This window comes from Saimiri boliviensis, assembly GCF_048565385.1.
Source record: "Saimiri boliviensis isolate mSaiBol1 chromosome 2 unlocalized genomic scaffold, mSaiBol1.pri SUPER_2_unloc_4, whole genome shotgun sequence".
Taxonomy (NCBI): Eukaryota; Metazoa; Chordata; class Mammalia; order Primates; family Cebidae; genus Saimiri; species Saimiri boliviensis.
In genome coordinates this window covers 84,094-108,933 of record NW_027412491.1, presented here as the reverse complement: position 1 = coordinate 108,933, position 24,840 = coordinate 84,094, and the positions used below count along the sequence as shown (strand labels likewise).

Sequence of the window (24,840 nt, the reverse complement as noted above, 5' to 3'; positions counted from 1 at the left end):
TCCCATGGTGTATATGTACCAAATTTTCTTATCCAGTCTATCATTAGTGGGCATTTAGGTTGATTCCATGACTTTGTTATTGTGAATAGTGCTGCAGTGAACATATATGCTTGCATGTATCTTTATAATAGAATGTTTTACATTCCTTTGGGTATATACCCAGTAATGGATTTCTGGGTCAAATGGTACTTCTGCCTCTAGGTCTTTGAGGAATCACCACACTGTCTTCCACAATATTTGAATCACACCAGAGGTGTAAAAGTGTTCCTTTTTTTCCACAACCTTTCCAGCATCTGTTGCTTTTTAACTTCAATAATAGTCATTCCGACTGGCATGAGATGGTATCTCATTGTAATTTTGATTTATTTCTCTAATAATCAGTGATGTTGAACTATTTTTCATGTTTGTTGGCCACATGTATGTCTTCCTTTGAGAAGTTTCTGTTCATGTCCTTTGCCCAGTTTTTAACGTTTTTTTTCTTGTAAATTTAAGTTATTTATAGATGCTGGATGTTAGACTGTTGTCAGCTGAATAGATTGCAGAAATTTTCTCCCATTCTATAGGTTGTCTGTTCATTTTGGTGATGGTTTTTTTTTGCTGTGCAGAAATTTTTTAGTTTAATTAAATCCCATTTGTCAATTTTTGCTTTCGTTGCAATTGCTTTTGATGTTTTTGTCATGAAATCTTTGCCTGTGCCTGTGTCTTGAATGATATTGCCTAGATTTTCTTCTAGGGTTTTTATAGTTTTGGGTTTTACATAAGTCTTTAATCCATTTTGAGTTAATTTTTGTGTAGGGTGTAAGGAAGGGGTCTGGTTTCAATTTTGAGCTTACAGCTAGCCAATTCTTCCAGCACTGTTTAATAAATAGGGAATTCTTCCTTCATTGCTTGTTTTCGTCAGGTTTATCTAGGATTGTATGGTTGTAGGTGTGTGGTGTGTGGTCTTATTTCTGAGTTTTCTCTTCTGTTCCATTGGCCTATGTGTCTGTTCTTGTACCAGTACCAAGCTGCTTTGGTTACTGTAGCCTTGTAGTTTGAAGTTCAGTAGCATGATGCAGAGAACCACAGAGGTGGTGGTTGCCCCTCCCCACAGTAGCTTTGTCCCAGAGTGGAATCAGAGCTTTGTCTGTATAACCCTGGCTAGAGTGGCTGGAACCCCCACATGGAGGTCCTGCCCAGTGAGGAGTAATAGCTCAGTGAGGAGTAATGGCTCAGTGAGGATCAGGATCCTGCCTAAAGAAGCAGTCTGGCCATAGTCTGCCTAAGTAGCAGTACAGAGCGAGCACGGCAGCAGTGTTGTGTTGTGGGGAACCCTTCCTCCTCCAGACTGTTTCGATTTTCCAAAGCTGGGAGGCTGGAACAGCTGAGTTGACCTGTGCCAGAGATGGCGGCTGCCCCTCCTCCCAGGAACTGCATCTGTTTCAGGCAGACTCCAGCTTTTGCCCTGGCTGGCTGGAATTCCAAGTCAGTAGGTCTTAACTTGTGAGGTGCTGTGGAAGTGGGACGTACAGCCCTCTTGCTTGGGATATGCATTGTCATATCTCCTGCTTTGCTGGGATCCTGGGGCTGGAGTCTGTAAAACTCCTGGATCTCTGTGTGTGTGAGCATCTGCTCTACTGAGACTCCACACAGCTCTGTGTATTAAACCCAAGGCCCTAGAGGTAGAGTTATGGGCTCACAATGGGATCTCCTTATCTGCAAAGATCAGGGATCAAAGATAGGATTTCCTGATCTGGGTTTCAGAGATATCTGGGAGAAACATTGTTTCCCAGGTGGGGTCACACAGTCACTCACCACTTCCCTTGGCTGGGGTTGGTGGTTCCTTTGGCTCCCTGCTGTTCCCTGGTGGACCATTGCCCTACCCTGCATTTCTTCATGCTGTATGGGTCAAGTTGTTTGCCTTGCCAGACCCAGTATGAGAACCTGGATATTTCAGTTGAAGGTACTGAATTCACTCACCCCTTTTATTCCTCTCCCTGAGTGCCACAAATCACAGCTGCATCTAATTGGTCATCTTGTCCACCCAAAGCCCCTGTTTACCTCTTTATTACATAAAGTCATCCTAATCAAAGTCATGAAATTACTTACATTCTATTATTAGGATTTTAAAGTTTTCTTTATGGAAACTTACTATATTGTTTGTTAAGTCAATGCTTAATACTTTTTTTGTTTTGTTTTGTAAATACCTGTGAATTATATTTAATAGTGACTTGGGTAGAGAAATGCAATTTTCTTTTTTTGGAGACAGAGTCTCACTCTGTCGTCCAGGCAGGAGTGCAGTGGTGCGATCTCAGCTCACTGCAACCTCGACCTCCTGGGTTCAAATGATTCTTCTATCTCAGCCTCCTGAGTAGCTGGGATTACAGGTGCGGGCCCCCACACCTGGCTAACTTTTGTATTTTTAGTAGAGACAGGGTTTCACCATGTTGGTTAGGCTGGTCTCAAACTCCTGACCTCATGATCCATCCACCTTGGCCTCCCAAAGTGCTGGGATTACAGGTGTGAGCTACCATACCCAGTTGCAGTTTACTTTTATAGGTTTCTCTTTATCCAGAAACCATGCTGAACTCTCTTCATAGTTATAATAGTTTGTTGATTCTGTAGGGTTTTTATCATTTGAAAATGATAGTTTTATCACTTTCTTTTTAAACTCATACCATTCTTTTTTTTTTTTTTTTTTTTTTTTTTTTTTTGCTTTTTATATGACATAGACCAGGTCCTCTACCTGTATTAACTAACGGTGATAGTGAGACTTGTTGTCTTGTCTTGTTCCCAAGCTTAAAGGGCATGCATTTAAATATCTCCATTAGGTATGTTGCTTGTAGGTTTATGCTGTATAATCTTCACTAAGATAAGGAAGCTTGCTAAGAGGTTTTTTTTTTAAAATTTTTTTAATTTTTTTAATCATTGTAAATAGGGCTGAACATTATTAAGGTCTTCTTTTAGCATCCTTTTGCCTAGTCTTATGATTTTTTCTTTTATTAATTAAGCAAGTACTTATTGGGTACCCACTAAGCACCCAGGCACAATTTTAGAATCTTGGGAATATATCAATGGATAAACCAGACAAAGATTGAAGACTTCATAGGGCTTGCTTAAGTAATAAACATGAGTAAATATTAGAAGGTAGTAAAAGCTGCAGAAAGAAAAATGAAAAACAAAACAAAATAAGGGAGTCAAACAGAGCAAGGATTTCACATGATTCAAGCACATTACATTTATTGTGAACTTTATTACTATTAAATGCAATGTATAATGAAATAATTATACAGCTCACCATAATGTGGAATCAGTGGGATCCCTGAGCTTGTTTTCCTTAAACTAGTTGGTCCCATCTGGGGGCAATGGGAAATAGTGACAGATCATCAGGCATTAGATTCTCATAAGGAGCATGCCACCTAGATCCCTCACATGTGCAATTCACAATAGGGTTCACACTTCTGTAACAATCTAATGCTGCCCCTGTTCTGACTGGAGGCGGAGCTGAGATGGTAATGCTAGCAGTGGGAGCAGCTGTAAATACAGATGAAGCTTTGCTTGCTCCCCTGCCCACTGCTTACCTCCTGCTGTGTGGCCTCATTCCTAACAGGTCATAAACAAGTTAGGTCCCCAGGGGTTGGGGACCCCCTGTTTTAGACCATTTTAAAGACTTTGTTTTTGAGTGATGAAGGAAGTCATTAAGATTTTTGAGCAGAGAGGTGACATAATTGACATTTTAAGTGGATGAGAATAGACTGTAGAGAAATAAGAGCAGAAACAGACCTGTTAGGGTGGGTCTTAGATGAGGATGATAAAAGCGTAGGTGTGAAAACTGTTATATTCTAGTTATACATGAGCATATTTGATGTGAGATATGAGAAAAAAAGAAATCAAGAACGACTCCAAAACATTGTTGATTCTAAAGTTTTGTATGTGGAACACCTGGAAGGATGGGATTGTCATACATGAGATAGGAAAGGCCTCAAGTGGAACACGTTTGGAAGACAGTATCAGTAGTTCAGTTTCAGACATGTTGAACTGGAAAACTTTAGGTGGAGTTTTAAACAATGTTGAATTTGAAACACTGATGTGGAAATGTCGAGTAGGGAGTAAGGCTTATAAATCTGGAGTTTGAAAAGTAAACTTGTTTGTGGATAGAAGTTTAGGAGTCACAAGTAGATACATAATTTTTTGAGCCGTAAGACAGAGGAGCTCACCAGAAGAATAAGTATAGATAAGAAAATAGTACTAAGAACTGAGTCCTCAGAAACACCAACATTAAAAATTTGGGGAGGGAGAACTTGTAAAGGAGATAGAAAATGGACTAGTTAGGTAGGAAGAAAACAGACTGTGATGTTGTGGAAATCAAATGAGGAGAGTATCAGGAACAGGTGTATTTGATAAATCAATTAAGATGCAAATGGCTGTTGAAGTTGGCAATATGTTTGTGACCTTCATAAGAAGTTTTGGTAGAGTGTTGAAACAAAAGCCTGATTAGAGTTGGTTTAAGACAATGAGAGAACAACAAATTAATAAATATAGAAAACTCTATCAGAGAGTTTTTTTACACAAAAGAGAAAATAAATACGATGGTAGCTGGCAGGATAAGTGAGGCCAAGAAAAGGGTGCATGGGTTTGTGTGTGTGTTTGTTTTTATAAGTGGGAGAAAAAGGTTTTCTGATAAGAGTGATTCAGTAGAAATGAACAACTGATGAATACAGAGAGGGATTACTGGAGTAGTATCCTAGAGTTGGCAAGAGGAGATGAGATCTAATACAGAAGTATAGAAATTGGATTTAGAGTGTATAGTTCATCTGTAGAAATAGAAAGGGAGAGTATATGGGTGTACGTGTTAAGAGATGAGTAAAATAAATTGGCAAAGGGAGTCAGTGCAGGTTTTCTTCAGATTGCTTCATTTTTTTCTGAAGTAGACAGCAAATCCAACTGTGAGTGAGGATGGGAGTCTATTAACATGGTAAAGTACATTGATAGATTTTGTGATCTTGACCTATCCTTACATTTCTGGGATGAAAGCTTTCATTCTTTTTTTTTTATTTATTTATTTTTAAGTTCAGTGGTACATGAGCGAGATGTGCAGGTTTGTTATATAGTTAAACATGTGCCATGGCAGTTTGCTGTACCTATCAACCCATCACCTAGCATGCATTAGCTATGCTTCTTAGTGCTTACCCTCCCCAACCCCACCCTCTGACAGGTCCCATTGTGTATTGTTCCCCTCCCCATGTCCATGTGATCTCATTGTTCAGCTCCCACTTACAAGTGAGAACATGTGGTGTTTGGTTTTCTGTTTCTGCTTTAGTTTACTGAGGATAGCAGCTTCCAGTGCCATCCATTTTCCTGTAAATGACATGATCTCAATCCTTTTTATGGCTACTTAGTATTCCATGGTATATATGTACCACATTTTCTATATCCAGTCTATTGTTGATGGGCATTGGGTTGAATTCATGTCTTTGCTATTGTGAATAGTGCTTCAGTGAACATACTCATGCATGTATCCTTGTAATGAAATGATTTATATTCCTTTGGGTATATATCCAATAATGGGATTACTGGATCAAATGGTATTTCTGGTTCTAGATCTTTGAGGAATTGCCACACTGCCTTCCACAATAGTTGAACTAATTTACATTCCCTCAACAGTGGGAATTAATTCCTATTTCTCTGGAACCTCAACAGCATCTATTGTTTCTTGACTTTGTCATTCTGACTGGTGTGAAATAATATCTCATTGTAATTTTGATTTGCATTACTGTAATCAGTGGTGTTGAGCTATTTTTCAAATGCTTGTTGACTGCACAAAAGTCTTCTTTTGAGAAATGTCTGTTCATGTCCTTTGCCCACCTTTTTTTTTTTTTTTTTGAGATGGAGTCTCACTCTGTCACCCAGACTGGAGTGCAATGGTGTGATCTCGACTCACCGCAACTGCCGCTTCCCAGGTGCGAGCAATTCTTCTGCTTCAGCCTCCCATGTAGCTGGGACTACATGCATGTGCCACCTCACCTGGCTAATTTTTGTACTTTTGGTAGAGATGGAGTTTCACCACGTTGGCCAGACTGGTCTCGAACTCCTGACCTCAGGTATCTGCCCATGTAGGTCTCCCAAAGTGCCGGAACTACAGGCATGAGCCATTGTGCCCGGCCTGCCCATTCTTTAATGGGGTTGTTTTTTCTTATAAAATTGTTTAAGTTCCTTGTAGATTCTGGATATTAGACCTTTGTTAAATGGATAGATTGCAAGAGTTTTCTCCCACTCTGTAGGTAATCTGTTCACTCTGATGATAGTTTCTTTTGCTGTGAAGAAGTTCTTTTTAAAAAATTTTTTTTGTTATACTTTAAGTTCTGGGGTACATGTGCAGAATGTGCAGGTTTGTCACATAGGTATACACATGCCATGGTGGTTTGCTGCGGCCATCCCCCTGTCATCTACATTAGATATTTCTCCTAATGCTATCCCTCCCCAGTACCCCCATTCCTACTATCCCTCCCCTGGACCCCATCCCCTGACAGGCCCTGGTGTGTGATTTCCCCTTCCTGTGTCCATGTGTTCTCATTGTTTTACACCCACTTATGAGTGAGAACATGCAGTGTTGGTTTTCTGTTCTTATGTGAGTTTGCTGAGAATGATGATTTCCAGCTTCATCCATGTCACTGCAAAAGACATGAACTCATCGTTTTTTATGGCTGCATAGTATTCCATGGTGTGTATGTGCCACATTTTCTTTATCCAGTCTACCATTGATGGGCATTTGGGTTGGTTCCAAGTCTTTGCTGTTGTAAACAGTGCCACAGTGAACATGTGTGCTTATGTCTTTATAATAGAATGATTTATAATCCTTTGGGTATATATCCAGTAATGGGATTGCTGGGTGAAATGGTATTTCTATTTCTAGGTTCTTGAGGAATTGCCACATTGTCTTCCACAATGGTTGAACTAATTTACATTCCCACTAACAGTATAAAAGCGTTCCCATTTCTCCACATCCTCTCCAGTATCTGTTGTGTCTTGTCTTTTTAATGATTGCCATTCTAACTGGCGTGAGTTAGTATCTCAATGTGGTTTTGATATGCATTTCTTTAATGACCAGTGATGATGAGCTTTTTCTCATATGTTTGTTGGCTGCATAAATGCCTTCTTTTGAAAAGTCTGTTAATATCCTTCATCCACTTTTTGATTTTTTTTTTCTTGTAAATTTGTTTTAGGTTCTTCATAGATTCTGGATATTAACCCTTCGTCAGATGGGTAGATTGCAAAAAATTTTTTTACCGTTCTATTGGTTGCTGGTTCACTCTGATGATAGTTTCTTTTGCTGTTCAGAAGCTCTTAAGTTTAATTAGATCCCATTTGTCTATTTTGGCTTTTGTTGCCAGTGCTTTTGGTGTTTTAGTCATGATTTAGTCATGAAGTCCTTGCCTATGCCTATGTCCTGAATGGTATTGCCTAGGTTTTCTTCTAGGGTTTTTATGGTGTTAGGTCTTATGTTTAAATCTTTAATACATCTGGAGTTAATTTTTGTATAATGTGTAAGGAAGGGATCTAGTTTCAACTTTCTGCATATGGCTAGCCAGTTTTCCCATCACCATTTATTAAATAGAGAATCATTCCCCATTGCTTGTTTTTGTCAGGTTTAGCAAAGATCAGGTGGTTGCAGATGTGTGGTGTTATTTCTGAGGCTTCTGCTCTGTTCCATTGGTTTATATCTCTGTTTTGGTACCAGTACCATGCTGTTTTGATTACTATAGCCTTGTAGTATAGTTTGAAGTCAGGTAGTGTGATGCCTCCAGCTTTGTTTTTTGTTGTTGTTGTTGTTAGGATTGTCTTGGCTATGCAGGCTCTTTTTCGGTTTAAGCTGTTTTTGTTGTTTTTTTTTTTTTTCTTTTTCCCCTAATTCTGTGAAGAAAGTCAGTGGTAGCTTGATGGGAATAGCATTGAGTCTATTAAATTACATTGGGCAGTATGGCTATTTTCATGATATTGATTCTTCCTAACTATGAGCATGGAATGCTTTTTCATTTGTTTGTGTCCTCTCTTATTTCCTTGAGTAGTGGTTTGTAGTTCTCCTTGAAGAGTTCCTTCACATCCCTTGTTAGTTGTATTCCTAGGTGTTTTATTCTCTTTATAGTGATTGTGAATGGGAGTTCACTCATGATTTGGCTCTCTGTTTGTCTGTTATTGGTGTATAGGAATCCCTGTGGTTTTTGCACATTGATTTTGTATTGTGAGACTTTGCTGAAGTTGCTTATCAGCTTAAGGACATTTTGGGCTGAGACAATGGGGTCTTCTAAATATACAATCATGTCATCTACAAATGGAGACAATTTGACTTCCTCTTTTCCTAATCGAATATGCTTTATTTATTTTTCTTGTCTGATTGCCCTGGCCAGAACTTTCAATACTATGTTGAATAGGAGTGATGAGGAAGGGCATCCTTGTCTTGTACCAGTTTTCAAAGGGAGTGCTTCCAGTTTTTGCCCAATCAGTATGATATTGGCTGTGAGTTTGTCGTAAATAGCTCTTGTTATCTTGAGATACGTTCCATCGATACCTAGTTTATTGAGAGATTTTCGCATGAAGAGCTGTTGAATTTTATTGAAGGCCTTCTCTGCATCTTTTGAGATAATCATGTGGTTTTTGTCTTTGGTTCTGTTTATGTGACGGATTATGTTTATAGATTTGCATATGTTGAACCAGCCTTGCATCCCAGGAATGAAGCTGACTTGATCGTGATGGATAAGCTTTTTGATGTGCTTTTGGATTCTGTTTGCCAGTATTTTATTGAGGATTTTCACATCAATGTTCATCATGGATATTGGCCTGAAATTTTCTGTTTTAGTTGTGTCTCTGCCAGGTTTTGGTATCAGGATGATGTTGCTCTCATAAAATGAATTAGGGAGGATTCCATCTTTTTGTATTGTTTGAAATAGTTTCAGAAGGAATGGTACCAGCTCCACTTTGTACCTCCTTTAGAATTTGTCTGTGAACCCATCTGGTCCTGGATCTTTTTTTGATTCGTACGCTATTAATTTCTGCCTCAATTTCAGACCTTGTTTTTGGTCTATTCAGGGATTCTACTTTTTCCTGGTTTAGTCTTGGCAGGGTTTAAGTGTCTAAGAATTTATCCATTTCTTCTAGATTTACTGGTTTATTTGCATAGAGGTGTTTGTAGTAATCTCTGATGGTAGTTTGTAGATATCCCCTTTATCATTTTTGATTGCATCTATTTGATTCTTCTCTCTTTACTTTTTTATTAGTCTGGCTAGGGGTCTATCTATTTTGTTGATCTTTTCAGAAAACCAGCTCCTGGATTCATTGATTTTTTTGAAGGGTTTTTTGTGTCTCTGTCTCCTTCAGTTCTGCTCTGATCTTAGTTATTTCTTTTCTTCTGCTAGCTTTTGAATTTGTTTGTTCTTGCTCCTCTAGTTCTTGTAGAAGTTCTTTAGTTTTATTAGATCCCATTTGTCAATTTTTGCTTTTGTTGCTATTGCTTTTGATCATTTCATCATGAAATTTTTGCCCATACCTATGTTGTAAATGTATTGCCTAGATTTTCTTTTAGGGTTGTTATAGTTTTGATTTTACATTTAAGTATTTTGGTCATCTTAAGTTAATTTTTCTATATGGTGTACAGAAGGGGTCCAGTTTCAGTGTTCAGCATATGGCTAGCCAGTTCTTCCAGCATCATTTATTAAATATGGAATCCTTTCCCCCATTGCTTGTTTTTGTCAGGTTTATCCAAGATCAGATGGTCATAGATGTGCATGCAGCCTTATTTCTGAGGTCCGGAACAGAAATTTCATTGGTCTGTGTGTCTGCTTTGTAACAGTACCATGCTGTTTTGGTTACTCTATCCTTGTAGTATAGTTTGAAGTCTGGTAGCATTATGCCTCCCTTCAGCTTTGTTTTTGCTTAGGATTGTCGTTGCTATTTGAGCTCTTTTAGTTTCATATGAATTTAAAATAGTTTCTTCTAATTCTGTGAAGAATGTCAATAGTAGTTTAATGGGAATAGCATTGAATATATAAATTACTTTGGGCAGGATGGCCATTTTCACAATATTGACTCTTCAGATCCGTGAACGTGAAATGTTTTTTGTTTATATCCTCTCTGATTTCCTTGAGCAGTGGTTTGTAGTTCTCCTTGAAGAGGTCCTTCACTTTCCTTGCTAACTGTATACCTAGGTATTTTATTCTCTTTGTAGCAATTGTAAATGGGAGTTCATTCATAATTCAGCTCTCTGCTTGCTTGTTCTTGGTGCACAGGAATGCTTGTGACATTTGCAGATTGATTTTGTATCTTGAGACTTTGCTGAATTTGCTTATGAGCTTAAGCTTTTGGGCTGTGATGGTGTGTTCTAGATGGGGTGTCTATGTTTGCATGTTATCTGCAAACAAATACAATTTGGCTTCCTCTCTTCCCGTTTGAATACACTTTATTTCTTTCTCTTGCCTGATTGCCCTGCCCAGGACTTCAAATACTATGTATAATAGGAGTGGTGAGAGAGGGAATCCTTATCTTCAAGGGGAATGCTTCCAGCTTTTACCCATTCTGTATGATACTGACATAGGGTTTGTCATAAATGACCCATATTATTTTGAGGTATGTTTCATCAACACCTGGTTTATTGAGAGTTTTTAACAGAAGGGATGTTGCATTTTATGGAAGACATTTTCTGCATCTGTTGAGATAATCATGTGGTTTTTGTTTTAGATCTGTTTATGTAATGAATAACATTTATTGATTTGCATATTTTGAACCAGCCTTGCACCCCAGAGATGAAGCTAATTTGATTGTGGTAGATAAGCTTTTTGATGTGCTGCTGTATTATGTTTGCCATTATTTTACTGAGGATTTTTGAATTGATGTTCATCAGGAATATTGGCTTGAGTTTTCTCTTTTTGTTGCATCTCTGTCAGGTTTTGGTATCAGGATGATGCTGCCCTCATAGAATGAGTTAGGGAGGAGTTCCTCCTTTTTGATAGCTTGGAATCGTTTCAGAAGAAAGGATATCTACTCCTCTTTGTACTTTTGGTAGAATTCAGCTGTGAATCCATCTGGTCCTGGGCATTTTTTGGTTGCTAGGCTATTTATTACTGCCTCAGTTTCAGAACTTGTTATTGGTCTATTCCTAGTTTAGTCTTGGTGGAGAGGTATATGTCCAGGAATTTATCCATTTCTACAAGACTTTCTGGTTTATTGGTATATAGGTGTTTATAGTATTCTCTGATGGTTGTTTGTATTTCAGGGGCATCAGTGGTGATATCCCCTTTATCATTTTTATTGTGTCGATTTGATTCTTCTTTTGTTTCTTCTTTGTTAGCCTAGCTAGCTAGTGGTCTGTTTTATTAATTTTTCCAAAAAAGCAGTTCCTGGACTTACTGATTGTTTGAAGGATTTCTCACGTTTCTATCTCCTTCAGTTTTGCTCTGAGCTTCGTTATTTCTTGTCTTCTCTTGCTTTGGAGTTTATTTGCTCTTGGTTCTCTGTTTCTTTTAGTTCTGATATTAGGGTATCCATTTGACATCTTTCTGCCATTTTGACATGGGCATTTAGTGCTATAAATTTCCCTGTTAAGACTGCTTTAGTCATGTCCCAGAGATTCTGGTACATGTCTCCTTGTTCTCATTGGTTTCAAAGGATTTCTTGATTTCTTAATTTCATCGTTTACCAAGGAGTCACTCAGGAACAGATGGTTCAGTTTCCATATACTTGTGTGGTTTTGAGTGAGCGTCTTAATCTTGAGTTCTAATTTGATTGTGCTGTGGTCTGAGAGACTGTTATGATTTCAGTTCTTTTGTACTTGCTGAGGAGTGATTTACTTCTAATAATGTGATTAACTTTAGAATAAGTGCTATGTGGTGCCAAGAAGAATGTGTATTCGGTTGTTTGGGATTGGAGCATTCTGCAGATACCCATCAGGTCCACTTGATCCAGAGCTAAATTCAAGTCTTAATATCTTGGTTAGTTTTCTGTGTCAATAATCTAATATCAACAGTAGGATGTTAAAGTCTCCCACTATTATTGTGTGGGAGTCTAAGTTTCTTTGTAGGTCTCTAAGAACTTGTTTTACGAATCTGGGTGCTCCTGTATTGGGTGCATATATATTTAGAATAGCTCTTACTAAATTAACCCATTTACCATTATGCAATGCTTTCCTTTATCTTTTTTTAAATCTTCATTAAAGTCTGTTTTGTCAGAAACTAGGATTGCAGCCTTTGCTGTTTTCTGTTTTCCATTTGCTTGGTAAATTTTCCTTCATACTTTGAGTCTATGTGTGTCTTTGCATGTGAGATGAGTCTGTTGAATTCAGCACGTCAATGGATCTTGACTATCCAGCTTGCCCTTTGTGTCTTTTAATTGGGGAACTTAGCCCATTTACATTTAAGGTTAATATTGTTATGTGTGAATTTGATCCTGTCATCATGATGCTGGCTAGTTATTTTGCAAACTTGTTTATGTAGTTGCTTCATAGTGTCCACTGGTCTGTGTACTTCAGTATGTTTTTGTAGTGGCTGATAATGGTTTTTCCTTTCCATATGTACTGCTTCCTTCAGGAGCTCTTGCAAGGCAGATCTGGTAGTGGTGAATTCCCTCAGAATTTGCTTGTCTGAAAAAGATTTTATTTTTTATTTGCTTATGAAGCTTAGTTTGGCCAGATAAAGTATTCTAGGTTAAAAATTCTCTAAGAATATTGGCTAGGTATGGTGGCTCATGCCTATAATCCCAGCACTTTGGGAGGCCAAGGCAGGTGGATCACCTGAGGTCAGGAGTTTGAGACCAGCCCAACCAACATGGCAAAACCCTGCCTCTACTAAAAATACAAAATTAGCTGGGCATGGTGGTGCATGCCTGTAATTCCAGGGACTTGGGAGGCTAAGGCAGGAGAACCCCTTGAACCTGGGAGGCAGAGGTTGAAGTGAACTGAGATCTCACCATTATACTCCAACCTGGGTGACGAGTGAAATTCCATCTCAAAAAAAAAAAATATATATATATATATATACACACACACACACACAACGTGTGTGTGGTTGTGTGTGTGTGTGTGTGTGTGTGTGTGTGTGTGTGTTTATTGGCCCCCAGTCTCTTCTGGCTTGTAGGGTTTCCACTGAGAGGTCTGATGTTAGTCCCTTTATAGGTGACCTGGCCTTTCTCTCTGGCTGTCCTTAACATTTTTTCCTTCATTTTGACCTTGGAAAACTGGTGATTGTATGTCATTGGGTTGATCTCATTGAATATCTTAACTGGGATTCTCTGGATTTCCTGAATACAAATTTTGTATTGTATTCAAAATTGTTGGCCTGTCTTGCTAAGTTGGGGAAATACTCCTGGATGATATCTTGAAGTGTGTTTTTAAACTTGTTTTTGTTCTCCCTGTCTTTTTCAGGTACCCCTGTCAGTCATAGGTTCGGTCTTTTAACATCATCTCGTAATTCTCAGAGGTTTTGTTTATTCCTTTTCGTTGTTTTTTTCTCTAATATTGTCTGCCTGCATGCCTTATTTCAGCAAGATAGTCTACCAGCTCTGATATTTTTTCTTCCACTTGAACTGTTTAGCTGTTGATACTTGTGTTTGCATTGTGAAGTTCACATACTGTTTTTCAGCTCCATCAGTTTGTTTAGCTTCCTCTCTCAACTAGTTATTCTTGTTAGCAGCTCTTGTAATGTTTTCTCATAGTTTTTAGCTTCTTTGCAATGAGTTAAAGCATACTCCTTTAGCTCAGGGAAGTTTTTTATTCATCTTTTGAAGCCTACTTCTGTCAATTCGTCTATCTCTGACTCAGCCCAGTTCTATGCCCTTGCTGGAGACATGTTACGGTCATTTGGAGGAGAAGAGGCACTCTTGCTTTTTGAGTTTTCAACATTTTTGCATTGATTATTTCTCATCTTCATGGGTTTATCTGCCTTTGATTTTTGAGGCTGATAACTTTGGAGGGGGTTTTTGTGGGGTCTTTTTTGTTGATGTTGTTGCTGTTGCTTATTTTTGTTTTAGCAGTAGGGCCTTTCTTCTGTAGGGTTGCTGCAGTTTGCTGGGAGTCCATTCCAGACCGTATTCACCTGGGTTTCTCCCGCCCCTGGCGGTATCACCAGTGGAGGCTGCAGATCATCAAAGATGGCAGGCTGCTCCTTCCTCTGGGAGCTCTGTGCAAGAGGGGCACTGACCTGATGCCAGCGGAACACTCCTGTTGGGAGGTCTCACCCAGTTTGGAGGAGTAGGATCAGGAAACCCACTTAAATAAGCCGTCTGGATGCCCTTTGTTGGAGCTGGTGTGCTGTGCTAGGGGAAATTCCCCTCTCCAGAGCCAGCAGGCAGAAAAGACTAAGATGGCTGATCCACTATAGCACAGCCACCCCTCATGTTAGAGTATCTTCTCAGGGATATTAGAGTTATATCCATAAACCCTCCACTGGGGATGCCAAAATTCCCACAGAGAGCCCCCACACTGTGAGGGGGAATGGATTAGAGCCCCACCTAAAGAAACAGTCTGGCCAAGAACTGTCCCAGCCATTGTGCTGCACTGTGGGGAGTTGCTCCAAGTCCAAACTGCACTGGCATCACGATAGGGGAAAATGATGGACTGGAGACGCAGTGATGGCAGATGCCTCTCCCCATAGGAACTGGGGTCTCAGTGCCTGCTCAAGCGCCACCCACCCAAGCAGCTACCATGCGTTTGCACGGCTCTGTGCTTGGAACCCAAGGCCCTGATGGTATGGGCTCATAAGGGGATCTGATCTGATCCCCAGGTTGCAGGGATTCTTGGGAAAAGCATGCTTTTCAGGTAGGGGTAACAGAATCCCTCACTGTCTCCCTTGGCTGGGGGAGGGACCTGCCTTTGCCCCGTATGGCTCCCACATGGGCCTTTATACCACCCTGCTTTTCAAACCTTGCTCTCTCTGAGTCACACCAACCTCCTAGTCAGTCCCAGTGACAGAATGTTGGTGAATTCATCTTCAATTGAATCTTCAATTGAAGATGCAGAATTCATTTGCTATTTTCATCCTTTTTGATGGGAGCTGCAGAGTAAAGGTTTTTTGTTGTTGTTTATTTTTGTTTTCATTTTGAGAAAAAATTTTGCTCTTTTTACCCAAGCTGGAATGCAGTGGCACAATCTAGGCTCACTGCAATCTCTGCCTCCTGGGTTCGAGCGATTCTCCCGCCTCGGCCTTCCGAGCAGCTGGGATTACAGGCATGCACAACCACACCTGGCAAATTCTTGTATTTTTAGTGGAGACAGGGTTTCTCCATGTTGGTCAGGCTAGTCTTGAACTCCTGACCTCAGGTGATCCACTCACCTTGGCCTCCTAAAGTGCTAGGATTACAGGCATGAGCCATGGCACTGGTCAAGCAAAGGTGTTTCTATTCAGCCATCTTTGCTGCTCCCCCAAACCCTTTTTTAATATATTTGTAAAATATGTTTATAGATTCAGTTAACTAATATTTAGGAGTTCGAAATCCAACATTTGCAAGTGAAATGAGTTTTTAAGGTTTTAAAAAAGCTCATTTTTTTTTCTTTTTTGAAAAATATTTTATTGCATTTTAGGTTTTGGGATACATGTAAAGAATTTGCAAGATTGTTGCATAGGTACATACATGGCAGTGTGGTTTGCTGCCTTCCTCTCCATCACCTATATCTGGCATTTCTCCCCATGTTATCCCTCCCCAACACCCTTCCCTCCGCTGTCCCTCCCCTTTCCCCCCCCCCACAGACCCCAGTGTGAGATGCTCTCCTCCCTGTGTCCATGTGTTCTCATTGTTCAACACCCACCTGTGAGTGAGAACACGCTAGTTTTGGAATAAAGATTATGCCAGCTTCATAAAATGAGCTGGGCAGCTTTTGCTCTTTTTCTGGAACAATTTGTATGTGATTAGAATTTACTGTTCTTTAAAAATAAGTGGAACCCCTCTCTAAAGTCACCAATATCTGTTTTTTTTTTTTTTTTGAAGGAAGTAACTATGACTACCCTTTTCATTTCTTTGAATATTGTTGGTACATTTAGGTTTTCTATGTCACTGTATACCAATTAAGCCATCTTGTATTTTTCTGGGAATTTATCCATTTCATCTTGATTTTTAAATGTATAAGTATTCATGAAATTTATTTTAAAACTTGGCTCTATCTACTTATTTCTCTTTTTTTGACTGTATTTTGTTCATTTCCATTCTTTTGTTCCTGATTAGTCTGAATAGAGATCTTATTCTTTTAAACAAGCAACTTTGTAATTAAATAAAGTTATTGAAGAGTGCTCTAATAGGCCTCTAACTGCAAAGAGCATAGATTCACCTAAATAATCTCAATATAAAAGGGGATAGTAGTTATTATAAAAACAAACAAGATATAGAAGTTGACTCAGAAAGACTTTGGAAAGCCTGAGGAATCATACTAGCTCTAAAACAAAATATCTTCTGTCTTTCTCTCTGTGAATCTTTTCTTTTCTCTGTATTTATGTTCCTTTGTTCTTTAACTTGTCATGACAGACCTCATGGAATCCTTTTAGCTTTGATTCTGACTCATTTTTTTCTCATTACTTCTTAGTTCTAGTTTCAAACTGAGGAAATCTAATTGGGTTGATTCATGTTTTTCACATGATGTGGATTTCTGGCCATTGTGACAGATGGGTTTCTTTGGGGTCAGGTGCCAACCTCCAGTTTGTTCAACTATGGCTACAGGGTAGAGTCACATGGTTCAGAACATGGCTGTGTAAGAACTGGCTCTACAGTGGAGGCTATTGGCAAATATGTCCTCTTGGGGCTGTAGATGAGCAAGGGCCATAATGGAAGTCCATTAAGTCTTAAAATAATTACATTCTGGAATTATTTTCGTTTCTAATATTCTGTATCACTAAGTTAATTAAGAGCAGTATAACAGTGACAATGAGTTTATTGTACCTAGAGCATATTACGACTTCTCTATTTGTTTATATTTTAATAAAGAACAAAATGGTTTTTACTGCTCAGTTATAAGATGTGCATAAGAAGACAAATGATCAAATTTGAAAATGAGCAAAGGATTTAAACAGACATTTCTCTAAGAGGATATGTAATAAACATATGAAAAGATGCTTAACATTATTAGCCATGAGGTAAATGCAAATCAAAACCACAATAAGATATCACTGTGCATCCATTGGGATAACTGTAATGAAAAAAATAGAAAATACCAAGTTTTGATGGGGATGTGGAAAAATTGAAACTCTACTGCATCAATGCTGGGATTAAAAAAAATTGTGTAGCTGCTGTGGAAAAGTTTGGCAGTTCCTCAAAAAGTTAAACAAAATTACCACATCATCCAAAATTCCACTCTTAGCTTTATTCACCAAAGAATTCAAAACATATGCTCACACAAAAACTTGCACCTGAATGCTCATAGCAGCACTATTCTTTTTTTCTTTCCTTCTTTCTTTTTTTTTTTTTTTGAGACGAGGTCTTTCTCTGTCACTTAGGCTGGAGTATAGTGGCACTATCTCAGCTCACTGCAACTTCTGCCTCCCACATTTAAGTGATTCTCGTGCTTCAGCCTCCCAAGTAGCTGGGATTACAGGCAGTTACCACCATGCCTGGCTGATTTTTTTAAAAATTTATTTATTTTACTTTAGGCGCATACTGTATCTGGCATTTCTCCCCATGTTATCCCTCTCCACCCTCCCTCTCCACTCCCACTGTCACTCCCCTACCCCCGCAGCTGCCCAGTGTGTGATGTTCCTCTCCCTGAGTCCATGTGTTCTCGTTGTTTAACACTCACCTATGAGTGAGAACATACAGTGTTTGGATTTCTGTTCTTGTGTCAATTTGCTGAGAATGATGGTTTCCAGATTCATCCAAGTCCCTTCAAAGGACACGAATTCGTCTTTTTTTATGGTTGTATAATACTCCATGGTGTATATGTACCCCATTTCTTTGTCCAGTCTATCATTGATGGGCATTTGGGTTGGTTCCAGGTCTTTGCTATTGTACACAGGGCTGCAATGAACATACGTGTGTATGTGTCTTTATAGTAGAACAATTTATAGTTCTTTGGGTATATACCCAGTAATGGGATTGCGGGGTCAAATGAAATTTCTATTTCTAGATCCTTGAGAAGTCACCACACTGTCTTCCACAATGGCTGAATTAATTTACACTCCCACCAACTGTGTAAGAGCATTCCTATTTCTCCACATCCTCTCCAGCATCTGTCGTCTCCAGATTTTTTAATGATCGCCATTCTAACTGGTGTGAAATAATAATCTCAGTGTAGTTTTGATTTGTATTTCTCTAATGACCAGTGATGAGCATTTTTCATATGTTTGTTAGCTGCATATATCTTCTTTTGAAACGTGTCTGTTCATATCCTTCACCCACTTTTGGATGGGTTTTTTTTTTTTTTTTCTTGTTTATCTGTTTTAGTTCCTTGTAGATTTTGGATATTAGCCCTTTGTCAGATGGGTAGATTGCAGAAATTTTTCCCATTCTGTTGGTTGCCAATTTGCTCTAATGATGGTTTCTTTTGCTATACAGAAGCCCTGGAGTTTAATTAGATACCATTTGTTTATCTTGGTTTTTATTGCCATTGCTTTTAGTGTTTTAGTCATGAAGTCCTTTCCTATGTCTATGTCCTGAATGGTTTTGCCTACATTTTCTTCTAGTGCTTTTATGGTGTTAGGTTTTATGTTTAAGTCTTTGATCCATGTGGAGTTAATTTTAGTGTAAGGTGACAGGTAGGGGTCCAGTTTCTGCTTTCTGCACGTGGCTAGCCAGTTTTCCCAACACCATTTATTAAACATGGAGTCCTTTTCCCCATTGATTGTTTTTGCCTGGTTTGTCAAAGATCAGATGGTTGTAGATGTGTGGTGTTTCTTCTGCAGTCTCTGTTCTGTTCCATTGGTCTATATCTCTGTTTTGGTACCAGTACCATGCTGTTTTGATTACTGTAGCCTTGTAGTATAGTTTGAAGTCTGGCAGTGTGATGCCTCCGGCTTTGTTCTTTTTGCTTAGGATTGTCTTGGCTATGTGAAGTCTTTTGTGATTCCATATGAAGTTTAAAGTGGTTTTTTCCAGTTCTGTGAAGAAGGTCATTGGTAGCTTGATGGAGATAGCATTGAATCTATAGATTACTTTGCGCAGTATGGCCATTTTCACGATATTGATTCTTCCTAACCATGAGCATGGAATGTTTCTCCATTTGTGTTCTCTCTTGTTTTGTTGAGCAGTGGTTTGTAATTCTCCTTGAAGAGGTCCTTTACATCCTTTGTTAGTTGTATTCCTAGGTATTTTATTCTCTTTGTAGCAATTGTAAATGGGAGTTTGCTCTTGATTTTGCTCTCTGTTATTGGTATATAGAAATGCTTGTGATTTCTGCACATTGATTTTGTATCCTGAGACTTTGCTGAAGTTGCTTATCAGTTTGAGAAGATTTTGGGCTGAGACGTTGGTGTCTTCTAGATATACAGTCATATCATCTGCAAATAGAGACAGTTTGACTTCCTCCTTTCCTAATTGAATACCCTTTATTTCTTTTTCTTGCCTAATTGCTCTGGCTAGAACTTCCAATACTATGTTGAATAGGAGTGGTGAGAGAGGGCATCCTTGTCTAGTGCCTGATTTCAAAGGGAATTCTTCTAGCTTTTGCCTGTTCAGTATGATATTGGCTATAGGTTTGTCATATATAGCTTTTACCATTTTATAATATGTTCCATCGTTTATTGAGAGTTTTTAGCATGAAGAGCTGTTGAATTTTATTGAAGGCCTTCTCTGCATCTATCGAGATAATCCTGTGGTTTTTGTCTTTGGTTCCATTTATGCGATGGATTACACTTATGGATTTGCATGTGTTGAACCAGTTTTGCATTCCTGGGATGAAGCCTGCTTGGTCGTGATGGATACGCTTCTTGATGTGCTGTTGCAATCTGTTTGCCAGTATTTTACTGAAGATTTTTACATCAATGTTCATCATGGATATTGGCCTGAAGTTTTCTTTTTTAGCTGAGTCTCTGCCTGGTTTTGGTATCAAGATGATGTTGCTTTCATAAAATGAGTCAGTATCATTTGATACAGTTTGTATAGTATTATATCCTTTTGTATCGTTTGATACAGTTTCAGAAGGAATGGAACCAGCTCCTCTTTGTATGTCTGGTAGAAATCTGCTGTGAACTCGTCTGGGCCTGGACTTTTTTGGTTGGTAGGCTATTGATTGCTGCTTCTACTTTAGCCCTTGTTATTGGTCTATTCAGGGTTTCAACTTCCTCCTGGTTTAGTCTTGGTAGAGTAAAAGTGTCTAGGAATTTACCCATTTTTTCTGGTTTACTGGTATGTGAGTAGAGCTGTTTGTAGTAATCTCTGATGGTAGTTTGTATTTCTGTGGGATCAGTGGTGATATCCCCTTTATCGTTTTTTATTGCATCTATTTGATTCTTCTCCCTTTTCTTTTTTTTATTAATCTGGCTAGTGGTCTGTCTGTTTTGTTGCTCTTTTTAAAAAACCAGCTCCTGGATTTATTGATTTTTTTTTTGAAGGATTTTTTGTGTCTCTGTCTCCTTCAGTTCTGCTCTGATCTTAGTTATTTCTTGTCTTCTGCTAGCTTTTGAGTTTTTTTTTTTAATCTTGCTCCTCTGGCTCTTTCAATTTTGATGATAGGGTGTCGATTTTAGATCTTTCCTCTTCTCTCGTGGGCATTTATTGCTATAAATTTCCCTCTCGACACTGCTTTAAAAGTGTCCCAGAGATTCTGGTAAGTTGTGTCTTCTTTCTGATTGGTTTCAAAGAACATCTTTATTTCTGCCTTCATTTCATTGTTTATCCAGTCGACACTCAGAAGCAAGTTGTTCAGTTTTCAAGTGGTTGTGCGGGTTTGAGTGTGTTTCTTGATCCTGAGTTCTAGTCTGATTGTGCTGTGGTCTGAGAGACTGTTTGTTATGATTTCCGTTCTTTTGCAGTTGCTGAGGAGTTATTTGCTTCTAATGATGTGGTCAATTTTAGAGTAAGTGCCATGTGGTGCTGAGAAAAATATATATTCTACAGATTTGGGATGGAGCATTGTGTATATGTCTATCAGGTCCTTTTGGTCCAGCTCTGCATTCAAGTCCTGGATATCCTTGTTAATTGTCTCTCAATGATCAGTCTAATATTGACAATGGAGTGTTGAAGTCTCCCACTCTTAGTGGGTGGGAGTCTAAATCTCATTTTAGGTCGTTAAGAACTTGCTTTATATATCTGGGTGCTCCTGTATTGGGGGCTTTATGTTTAGGATAGTTAACTCTTCCTGTTAGATTGATCCTTTTACCTGTATATAGTGTCTTTTTTTGTCTCTTTTGATCTTTGTTGGTTTGAAGTTCATTTTATCAGAGACTAGGATTGTAACCCCTGCTTTTTTTTGTTCTCCATTTGCTTGGTAAATCTTCCATCCCTTTATTTTGAGTCTTTGTGTGTCTTTGTATGTGAGATGGGTTTCCTGAATACAGCACACCAATGGATTCTGATTTTTTTATCCAGTTTGCCAGTATGTGTCTTTTGATTGGGGCATTTAAGGCCATTTACATTCAATGTTAATATTGTTATGTGTGAATTCGATCCTACCGTTTTGTTACTGGCTGGTTTTCTTTCCCATTAGTTGAGTCATTTTCTTTATTGCATTTTTGGTGTTTGCCAACTGGTTTGCTTTTGCAATGACTGGTACTTGTTCCTTTCCATGCTTAGTGTTTCTTTCTGGAGCTCATGTAGGGCAGGTCTGGTGGTGACAAAATATCTCAATAATTGCTTGTCCATAAAGGATTTTATTTCTCCTTCACTTACAAAGCTTAGTTTGGCTGGATATGAGATTTTGGTTTGAAAGTTCTTTTCTTTAAGGATGTTGAATATTGGCCCCCACTCTCTTCTGGCTTGTAGGGTTTCTTCCAAGAGATCTGCTGTGAGTCTGATTGGCTTCCCTCTTTGGGTGACCTGACCTTTCTCTCTGGCTGCCCTTAGCATTTTTTCCTTCATTTCAACCCTGGTGAATCTGACGATTATGTGCCTTGGGGTTGCTCTTCTTGAGGAATATCTTTGTGGAATTCTCTGTATTTCTTGAATTTGAAACATGGACTGCCTTGCTAGGCTTGGGAAGTTCTCCTGGATAATATCCTGGAGCATATTTTCCAGCTGGGTTTCATTCTCCCCATCATATTCGGGTACACTAATCAAGCGTAGATTAGGTCTTTCCACATAATCCCGTATTTCTTGGAGGCTTTGTTCATTTCTTTTTACTCTTTTTTCTCTTGTCTTGCCTTCTCTTTTTATTTCATTGAGTTGATCTTCAATCTCTGATATCCTTTCTTCTGCTTGATTGATTCGGCTTTTAAAACTTGTATTTGCTTCATGTAGTTCTCGTGCTGTGTTTTTCAACTCCATCAAGTCGTTTATGTTCTTCTCTAAGCTGGTTATTCTAATTAGCATTTTGTCTAACCTCTTTTCAAGGTTTTTGGTTTCTTTGCATTGTGTTAGAACGTGTTCCTTTAGCTCAGAAAAGTTTGTTATTATCCACCTTCTGAAGCCTGTTTCTGTCAATTTGTTGCACTCCTCTGTCAAGTTGTGATCCCGTGTTGTTGAGGAGTTGTGCTCCCTTGAAGAAGAGGTGTTCTGGTTTTTGATGGTTTCATCTTTTTTTGTGCTGGTTATTTCCCATCTTTGTGCATTTACCTGGCTGTGGTGTCAGGGAGCTCCTTGATAAGGTTGCTTGTCTGCCTGTGGAGGTGCTACTGGGTTTCTAGGGACTCCTTCAGGTTACTAGGGAAGCTTCTGGTGTCTTTTTTGTTTATACTGGGAAATTAGGCCTGCTACTTTCACTGACCTGTAGGTGCTGCTGGGTTGTCAAGAATGCCGTCCCGTTGCTACGTAGGCTCCCTGTGTTTTTTGTTAAAACATGTAGCCCAGTTCCACCCCTCTAGTGGTAGCCCTTCCTACACCGGGCTGGATCATTCAGGGTTTATCTCAGACTGTGGCACTGGCTGCGCAACCCACTAGAGTCAGAGCTTCAGCCCTCTGGGATTTGTGGGGGAGGGTAGGGACCGGCCCAGCTGCACCTGGCTGCTTCTGCTTACAGCTCCCTCTCTCTCCAGGCAGAGGGTGGGTGTAATAGCTCAGCCTGCAGGCTCTTATTCAACTCTGCTTGTAATTGACTGGCATAGATCTCCTGTTCTGTGTAATGCTGAGGCTTTGGGGGAGGCACTGTATCTGGACAGCTTTGCCAGAGGGGAGCCTCTGACTCAGTGGTCAGATGCACTTTCTGGGTGAAGCAGCACCCTTCCCCTCCTCTGTCTGCCCTGAGTGGGCTTTGCTCACCATGGGACCAGAGCTGTTGAAATGCACCTGGTACCTCGGTTGGAGCTAGGAGATCTCTGGATTTCTGCATCTCTCTCACTGGGTGTTGTGTGCTGGAGTTGTGTCTAATCAGCCATCTTGGATCTCCCCTCACCTGGCTAATTTTTTTTGTTTTTAGTAGAGACAGGGTTTTGCCATGTTGGCGAGGCTGGTATTGAACTCCTGACCTCAAGTGATTTGCCCGCCTTGGCGTCCCAAAGTGATGGGCTTACAGGCACAAGCTACTGCGCCAGGCCGTCAGTGCTAGTCATAATGACCAAAAAGTGGAAACCACTCAAATGTCCATCAATTGACAAACGGAATAACAAAATGTGGAATGTCCATACAATGGAAAATTATTAAGCCATGAAAAGATACATGCTACTATGTAGGTGAACCTCGAAAACATTATACTAAGTGCAAGAAACGAGACATAAAAGGTCGTATATTGTTTGCTTTCAATATGAAATAGGCAAATCCATAGAAACAGAAGGTAGATTGGTGACTGCCAGGGGATAGTAGGAGATGGAAATGGAAATGACTGCTAATGGGATAGGGTTTCTTTTTGTATATAAATGTTCTGGAAAGAGATTTATGGTTTCACATCCTGATACAGTTTCACAACCCTGTGAATATACTAAAAACCATTGAATTGTATACTTCAAAATGAATAATTTTATGACGTGAGGGTATCTCAACTTAAATTGTTAATACAAAAATAAGCAAAGGTTTACAGTCTTTTTATAGGAAAACAACACACCTACTTTAGTTAAGATATATATTGCTTTTGAATAACCATACTTTCTATTCTTTATTTAAAATGTGATTACTTGTTTTTTAATAATTAGCTGATTTTACTGTTCCAATATTCAATTTTCATCTAAAGGAAGATTTTAATAAAGGAGCATTTCTTTTCTTCTCTCTCAACAGTGTCTACTTCTGCCTCTTGGGAAGAAGCAGTAAACAGTTGGGAGTTGCAGTCATTACCTGAGTATCAGTATAAAAAGGCATACTCACCCCTTGATAAGACAAGAGAATTTTCTTCATCACATAATACCAATCCGTATATTCGTGAAAATACAAAATTTCAGAAGAAAAGTAGAAACGAAATTAAAACCTTAAGCAATTTGTTTTGGGGGAATCATCCCCAAAGAAAACGCAGAGGATATTCAGAAAAGTGTTGTCTTACAGGATGTACAAGAGAAGAACTTAGTATTGCATGTCTTCCATATATTGATTTTAAAAACTTAAAGGAAAAAGGATCATCACTTGTGACTAAGATATACTAACCATCATAGAAATTATAGTAACATAATAAAAGATTAATACATTTATCTTACTCTTTTTTATTTTTATTTTTTTTTCTAATTATGGTTGTAAGTGATATGCTGTGAACAGTGTCTGAATATGTTTGCAAGCACTTGACCATACCTTATAGTAGTAATAAGAATCTTAGTATTTTCTTTGGTGACCCTGTTGTTTTCCTTAGGTTTCACAACCTTTTTGAAGGCGATATTTCTGGAGGTGGTGTGATCC

General features: G+C 38.9%; 1 protein-coding gene across 1 annotated transcript in view; it reads left to right on the top strand.

Moving 5' to 3' along the window:
* Nucleotides 1–24,638, top strand: part of LOC141583108 (insulin-like peptide INSL6) — a 29,829-nt gene extending 5,191 nt beyond the window's left edge. The window contains exon 2 of the mRNA XM_074392487.1: nucleotides 24,235–24,638. Coding sequence (XP_074248588.1) covers nucleotides 24,235–24,593 — 359 coding nt within the window. The 3' untranslated portion in view covers nucleotides 24,594–24,638. The remainder of the gene's footprint in view (nucleotides 1–24,234) is intronic.
* Nucleotides 24,639–24,840: the final 202 nt, after the last annotated feature.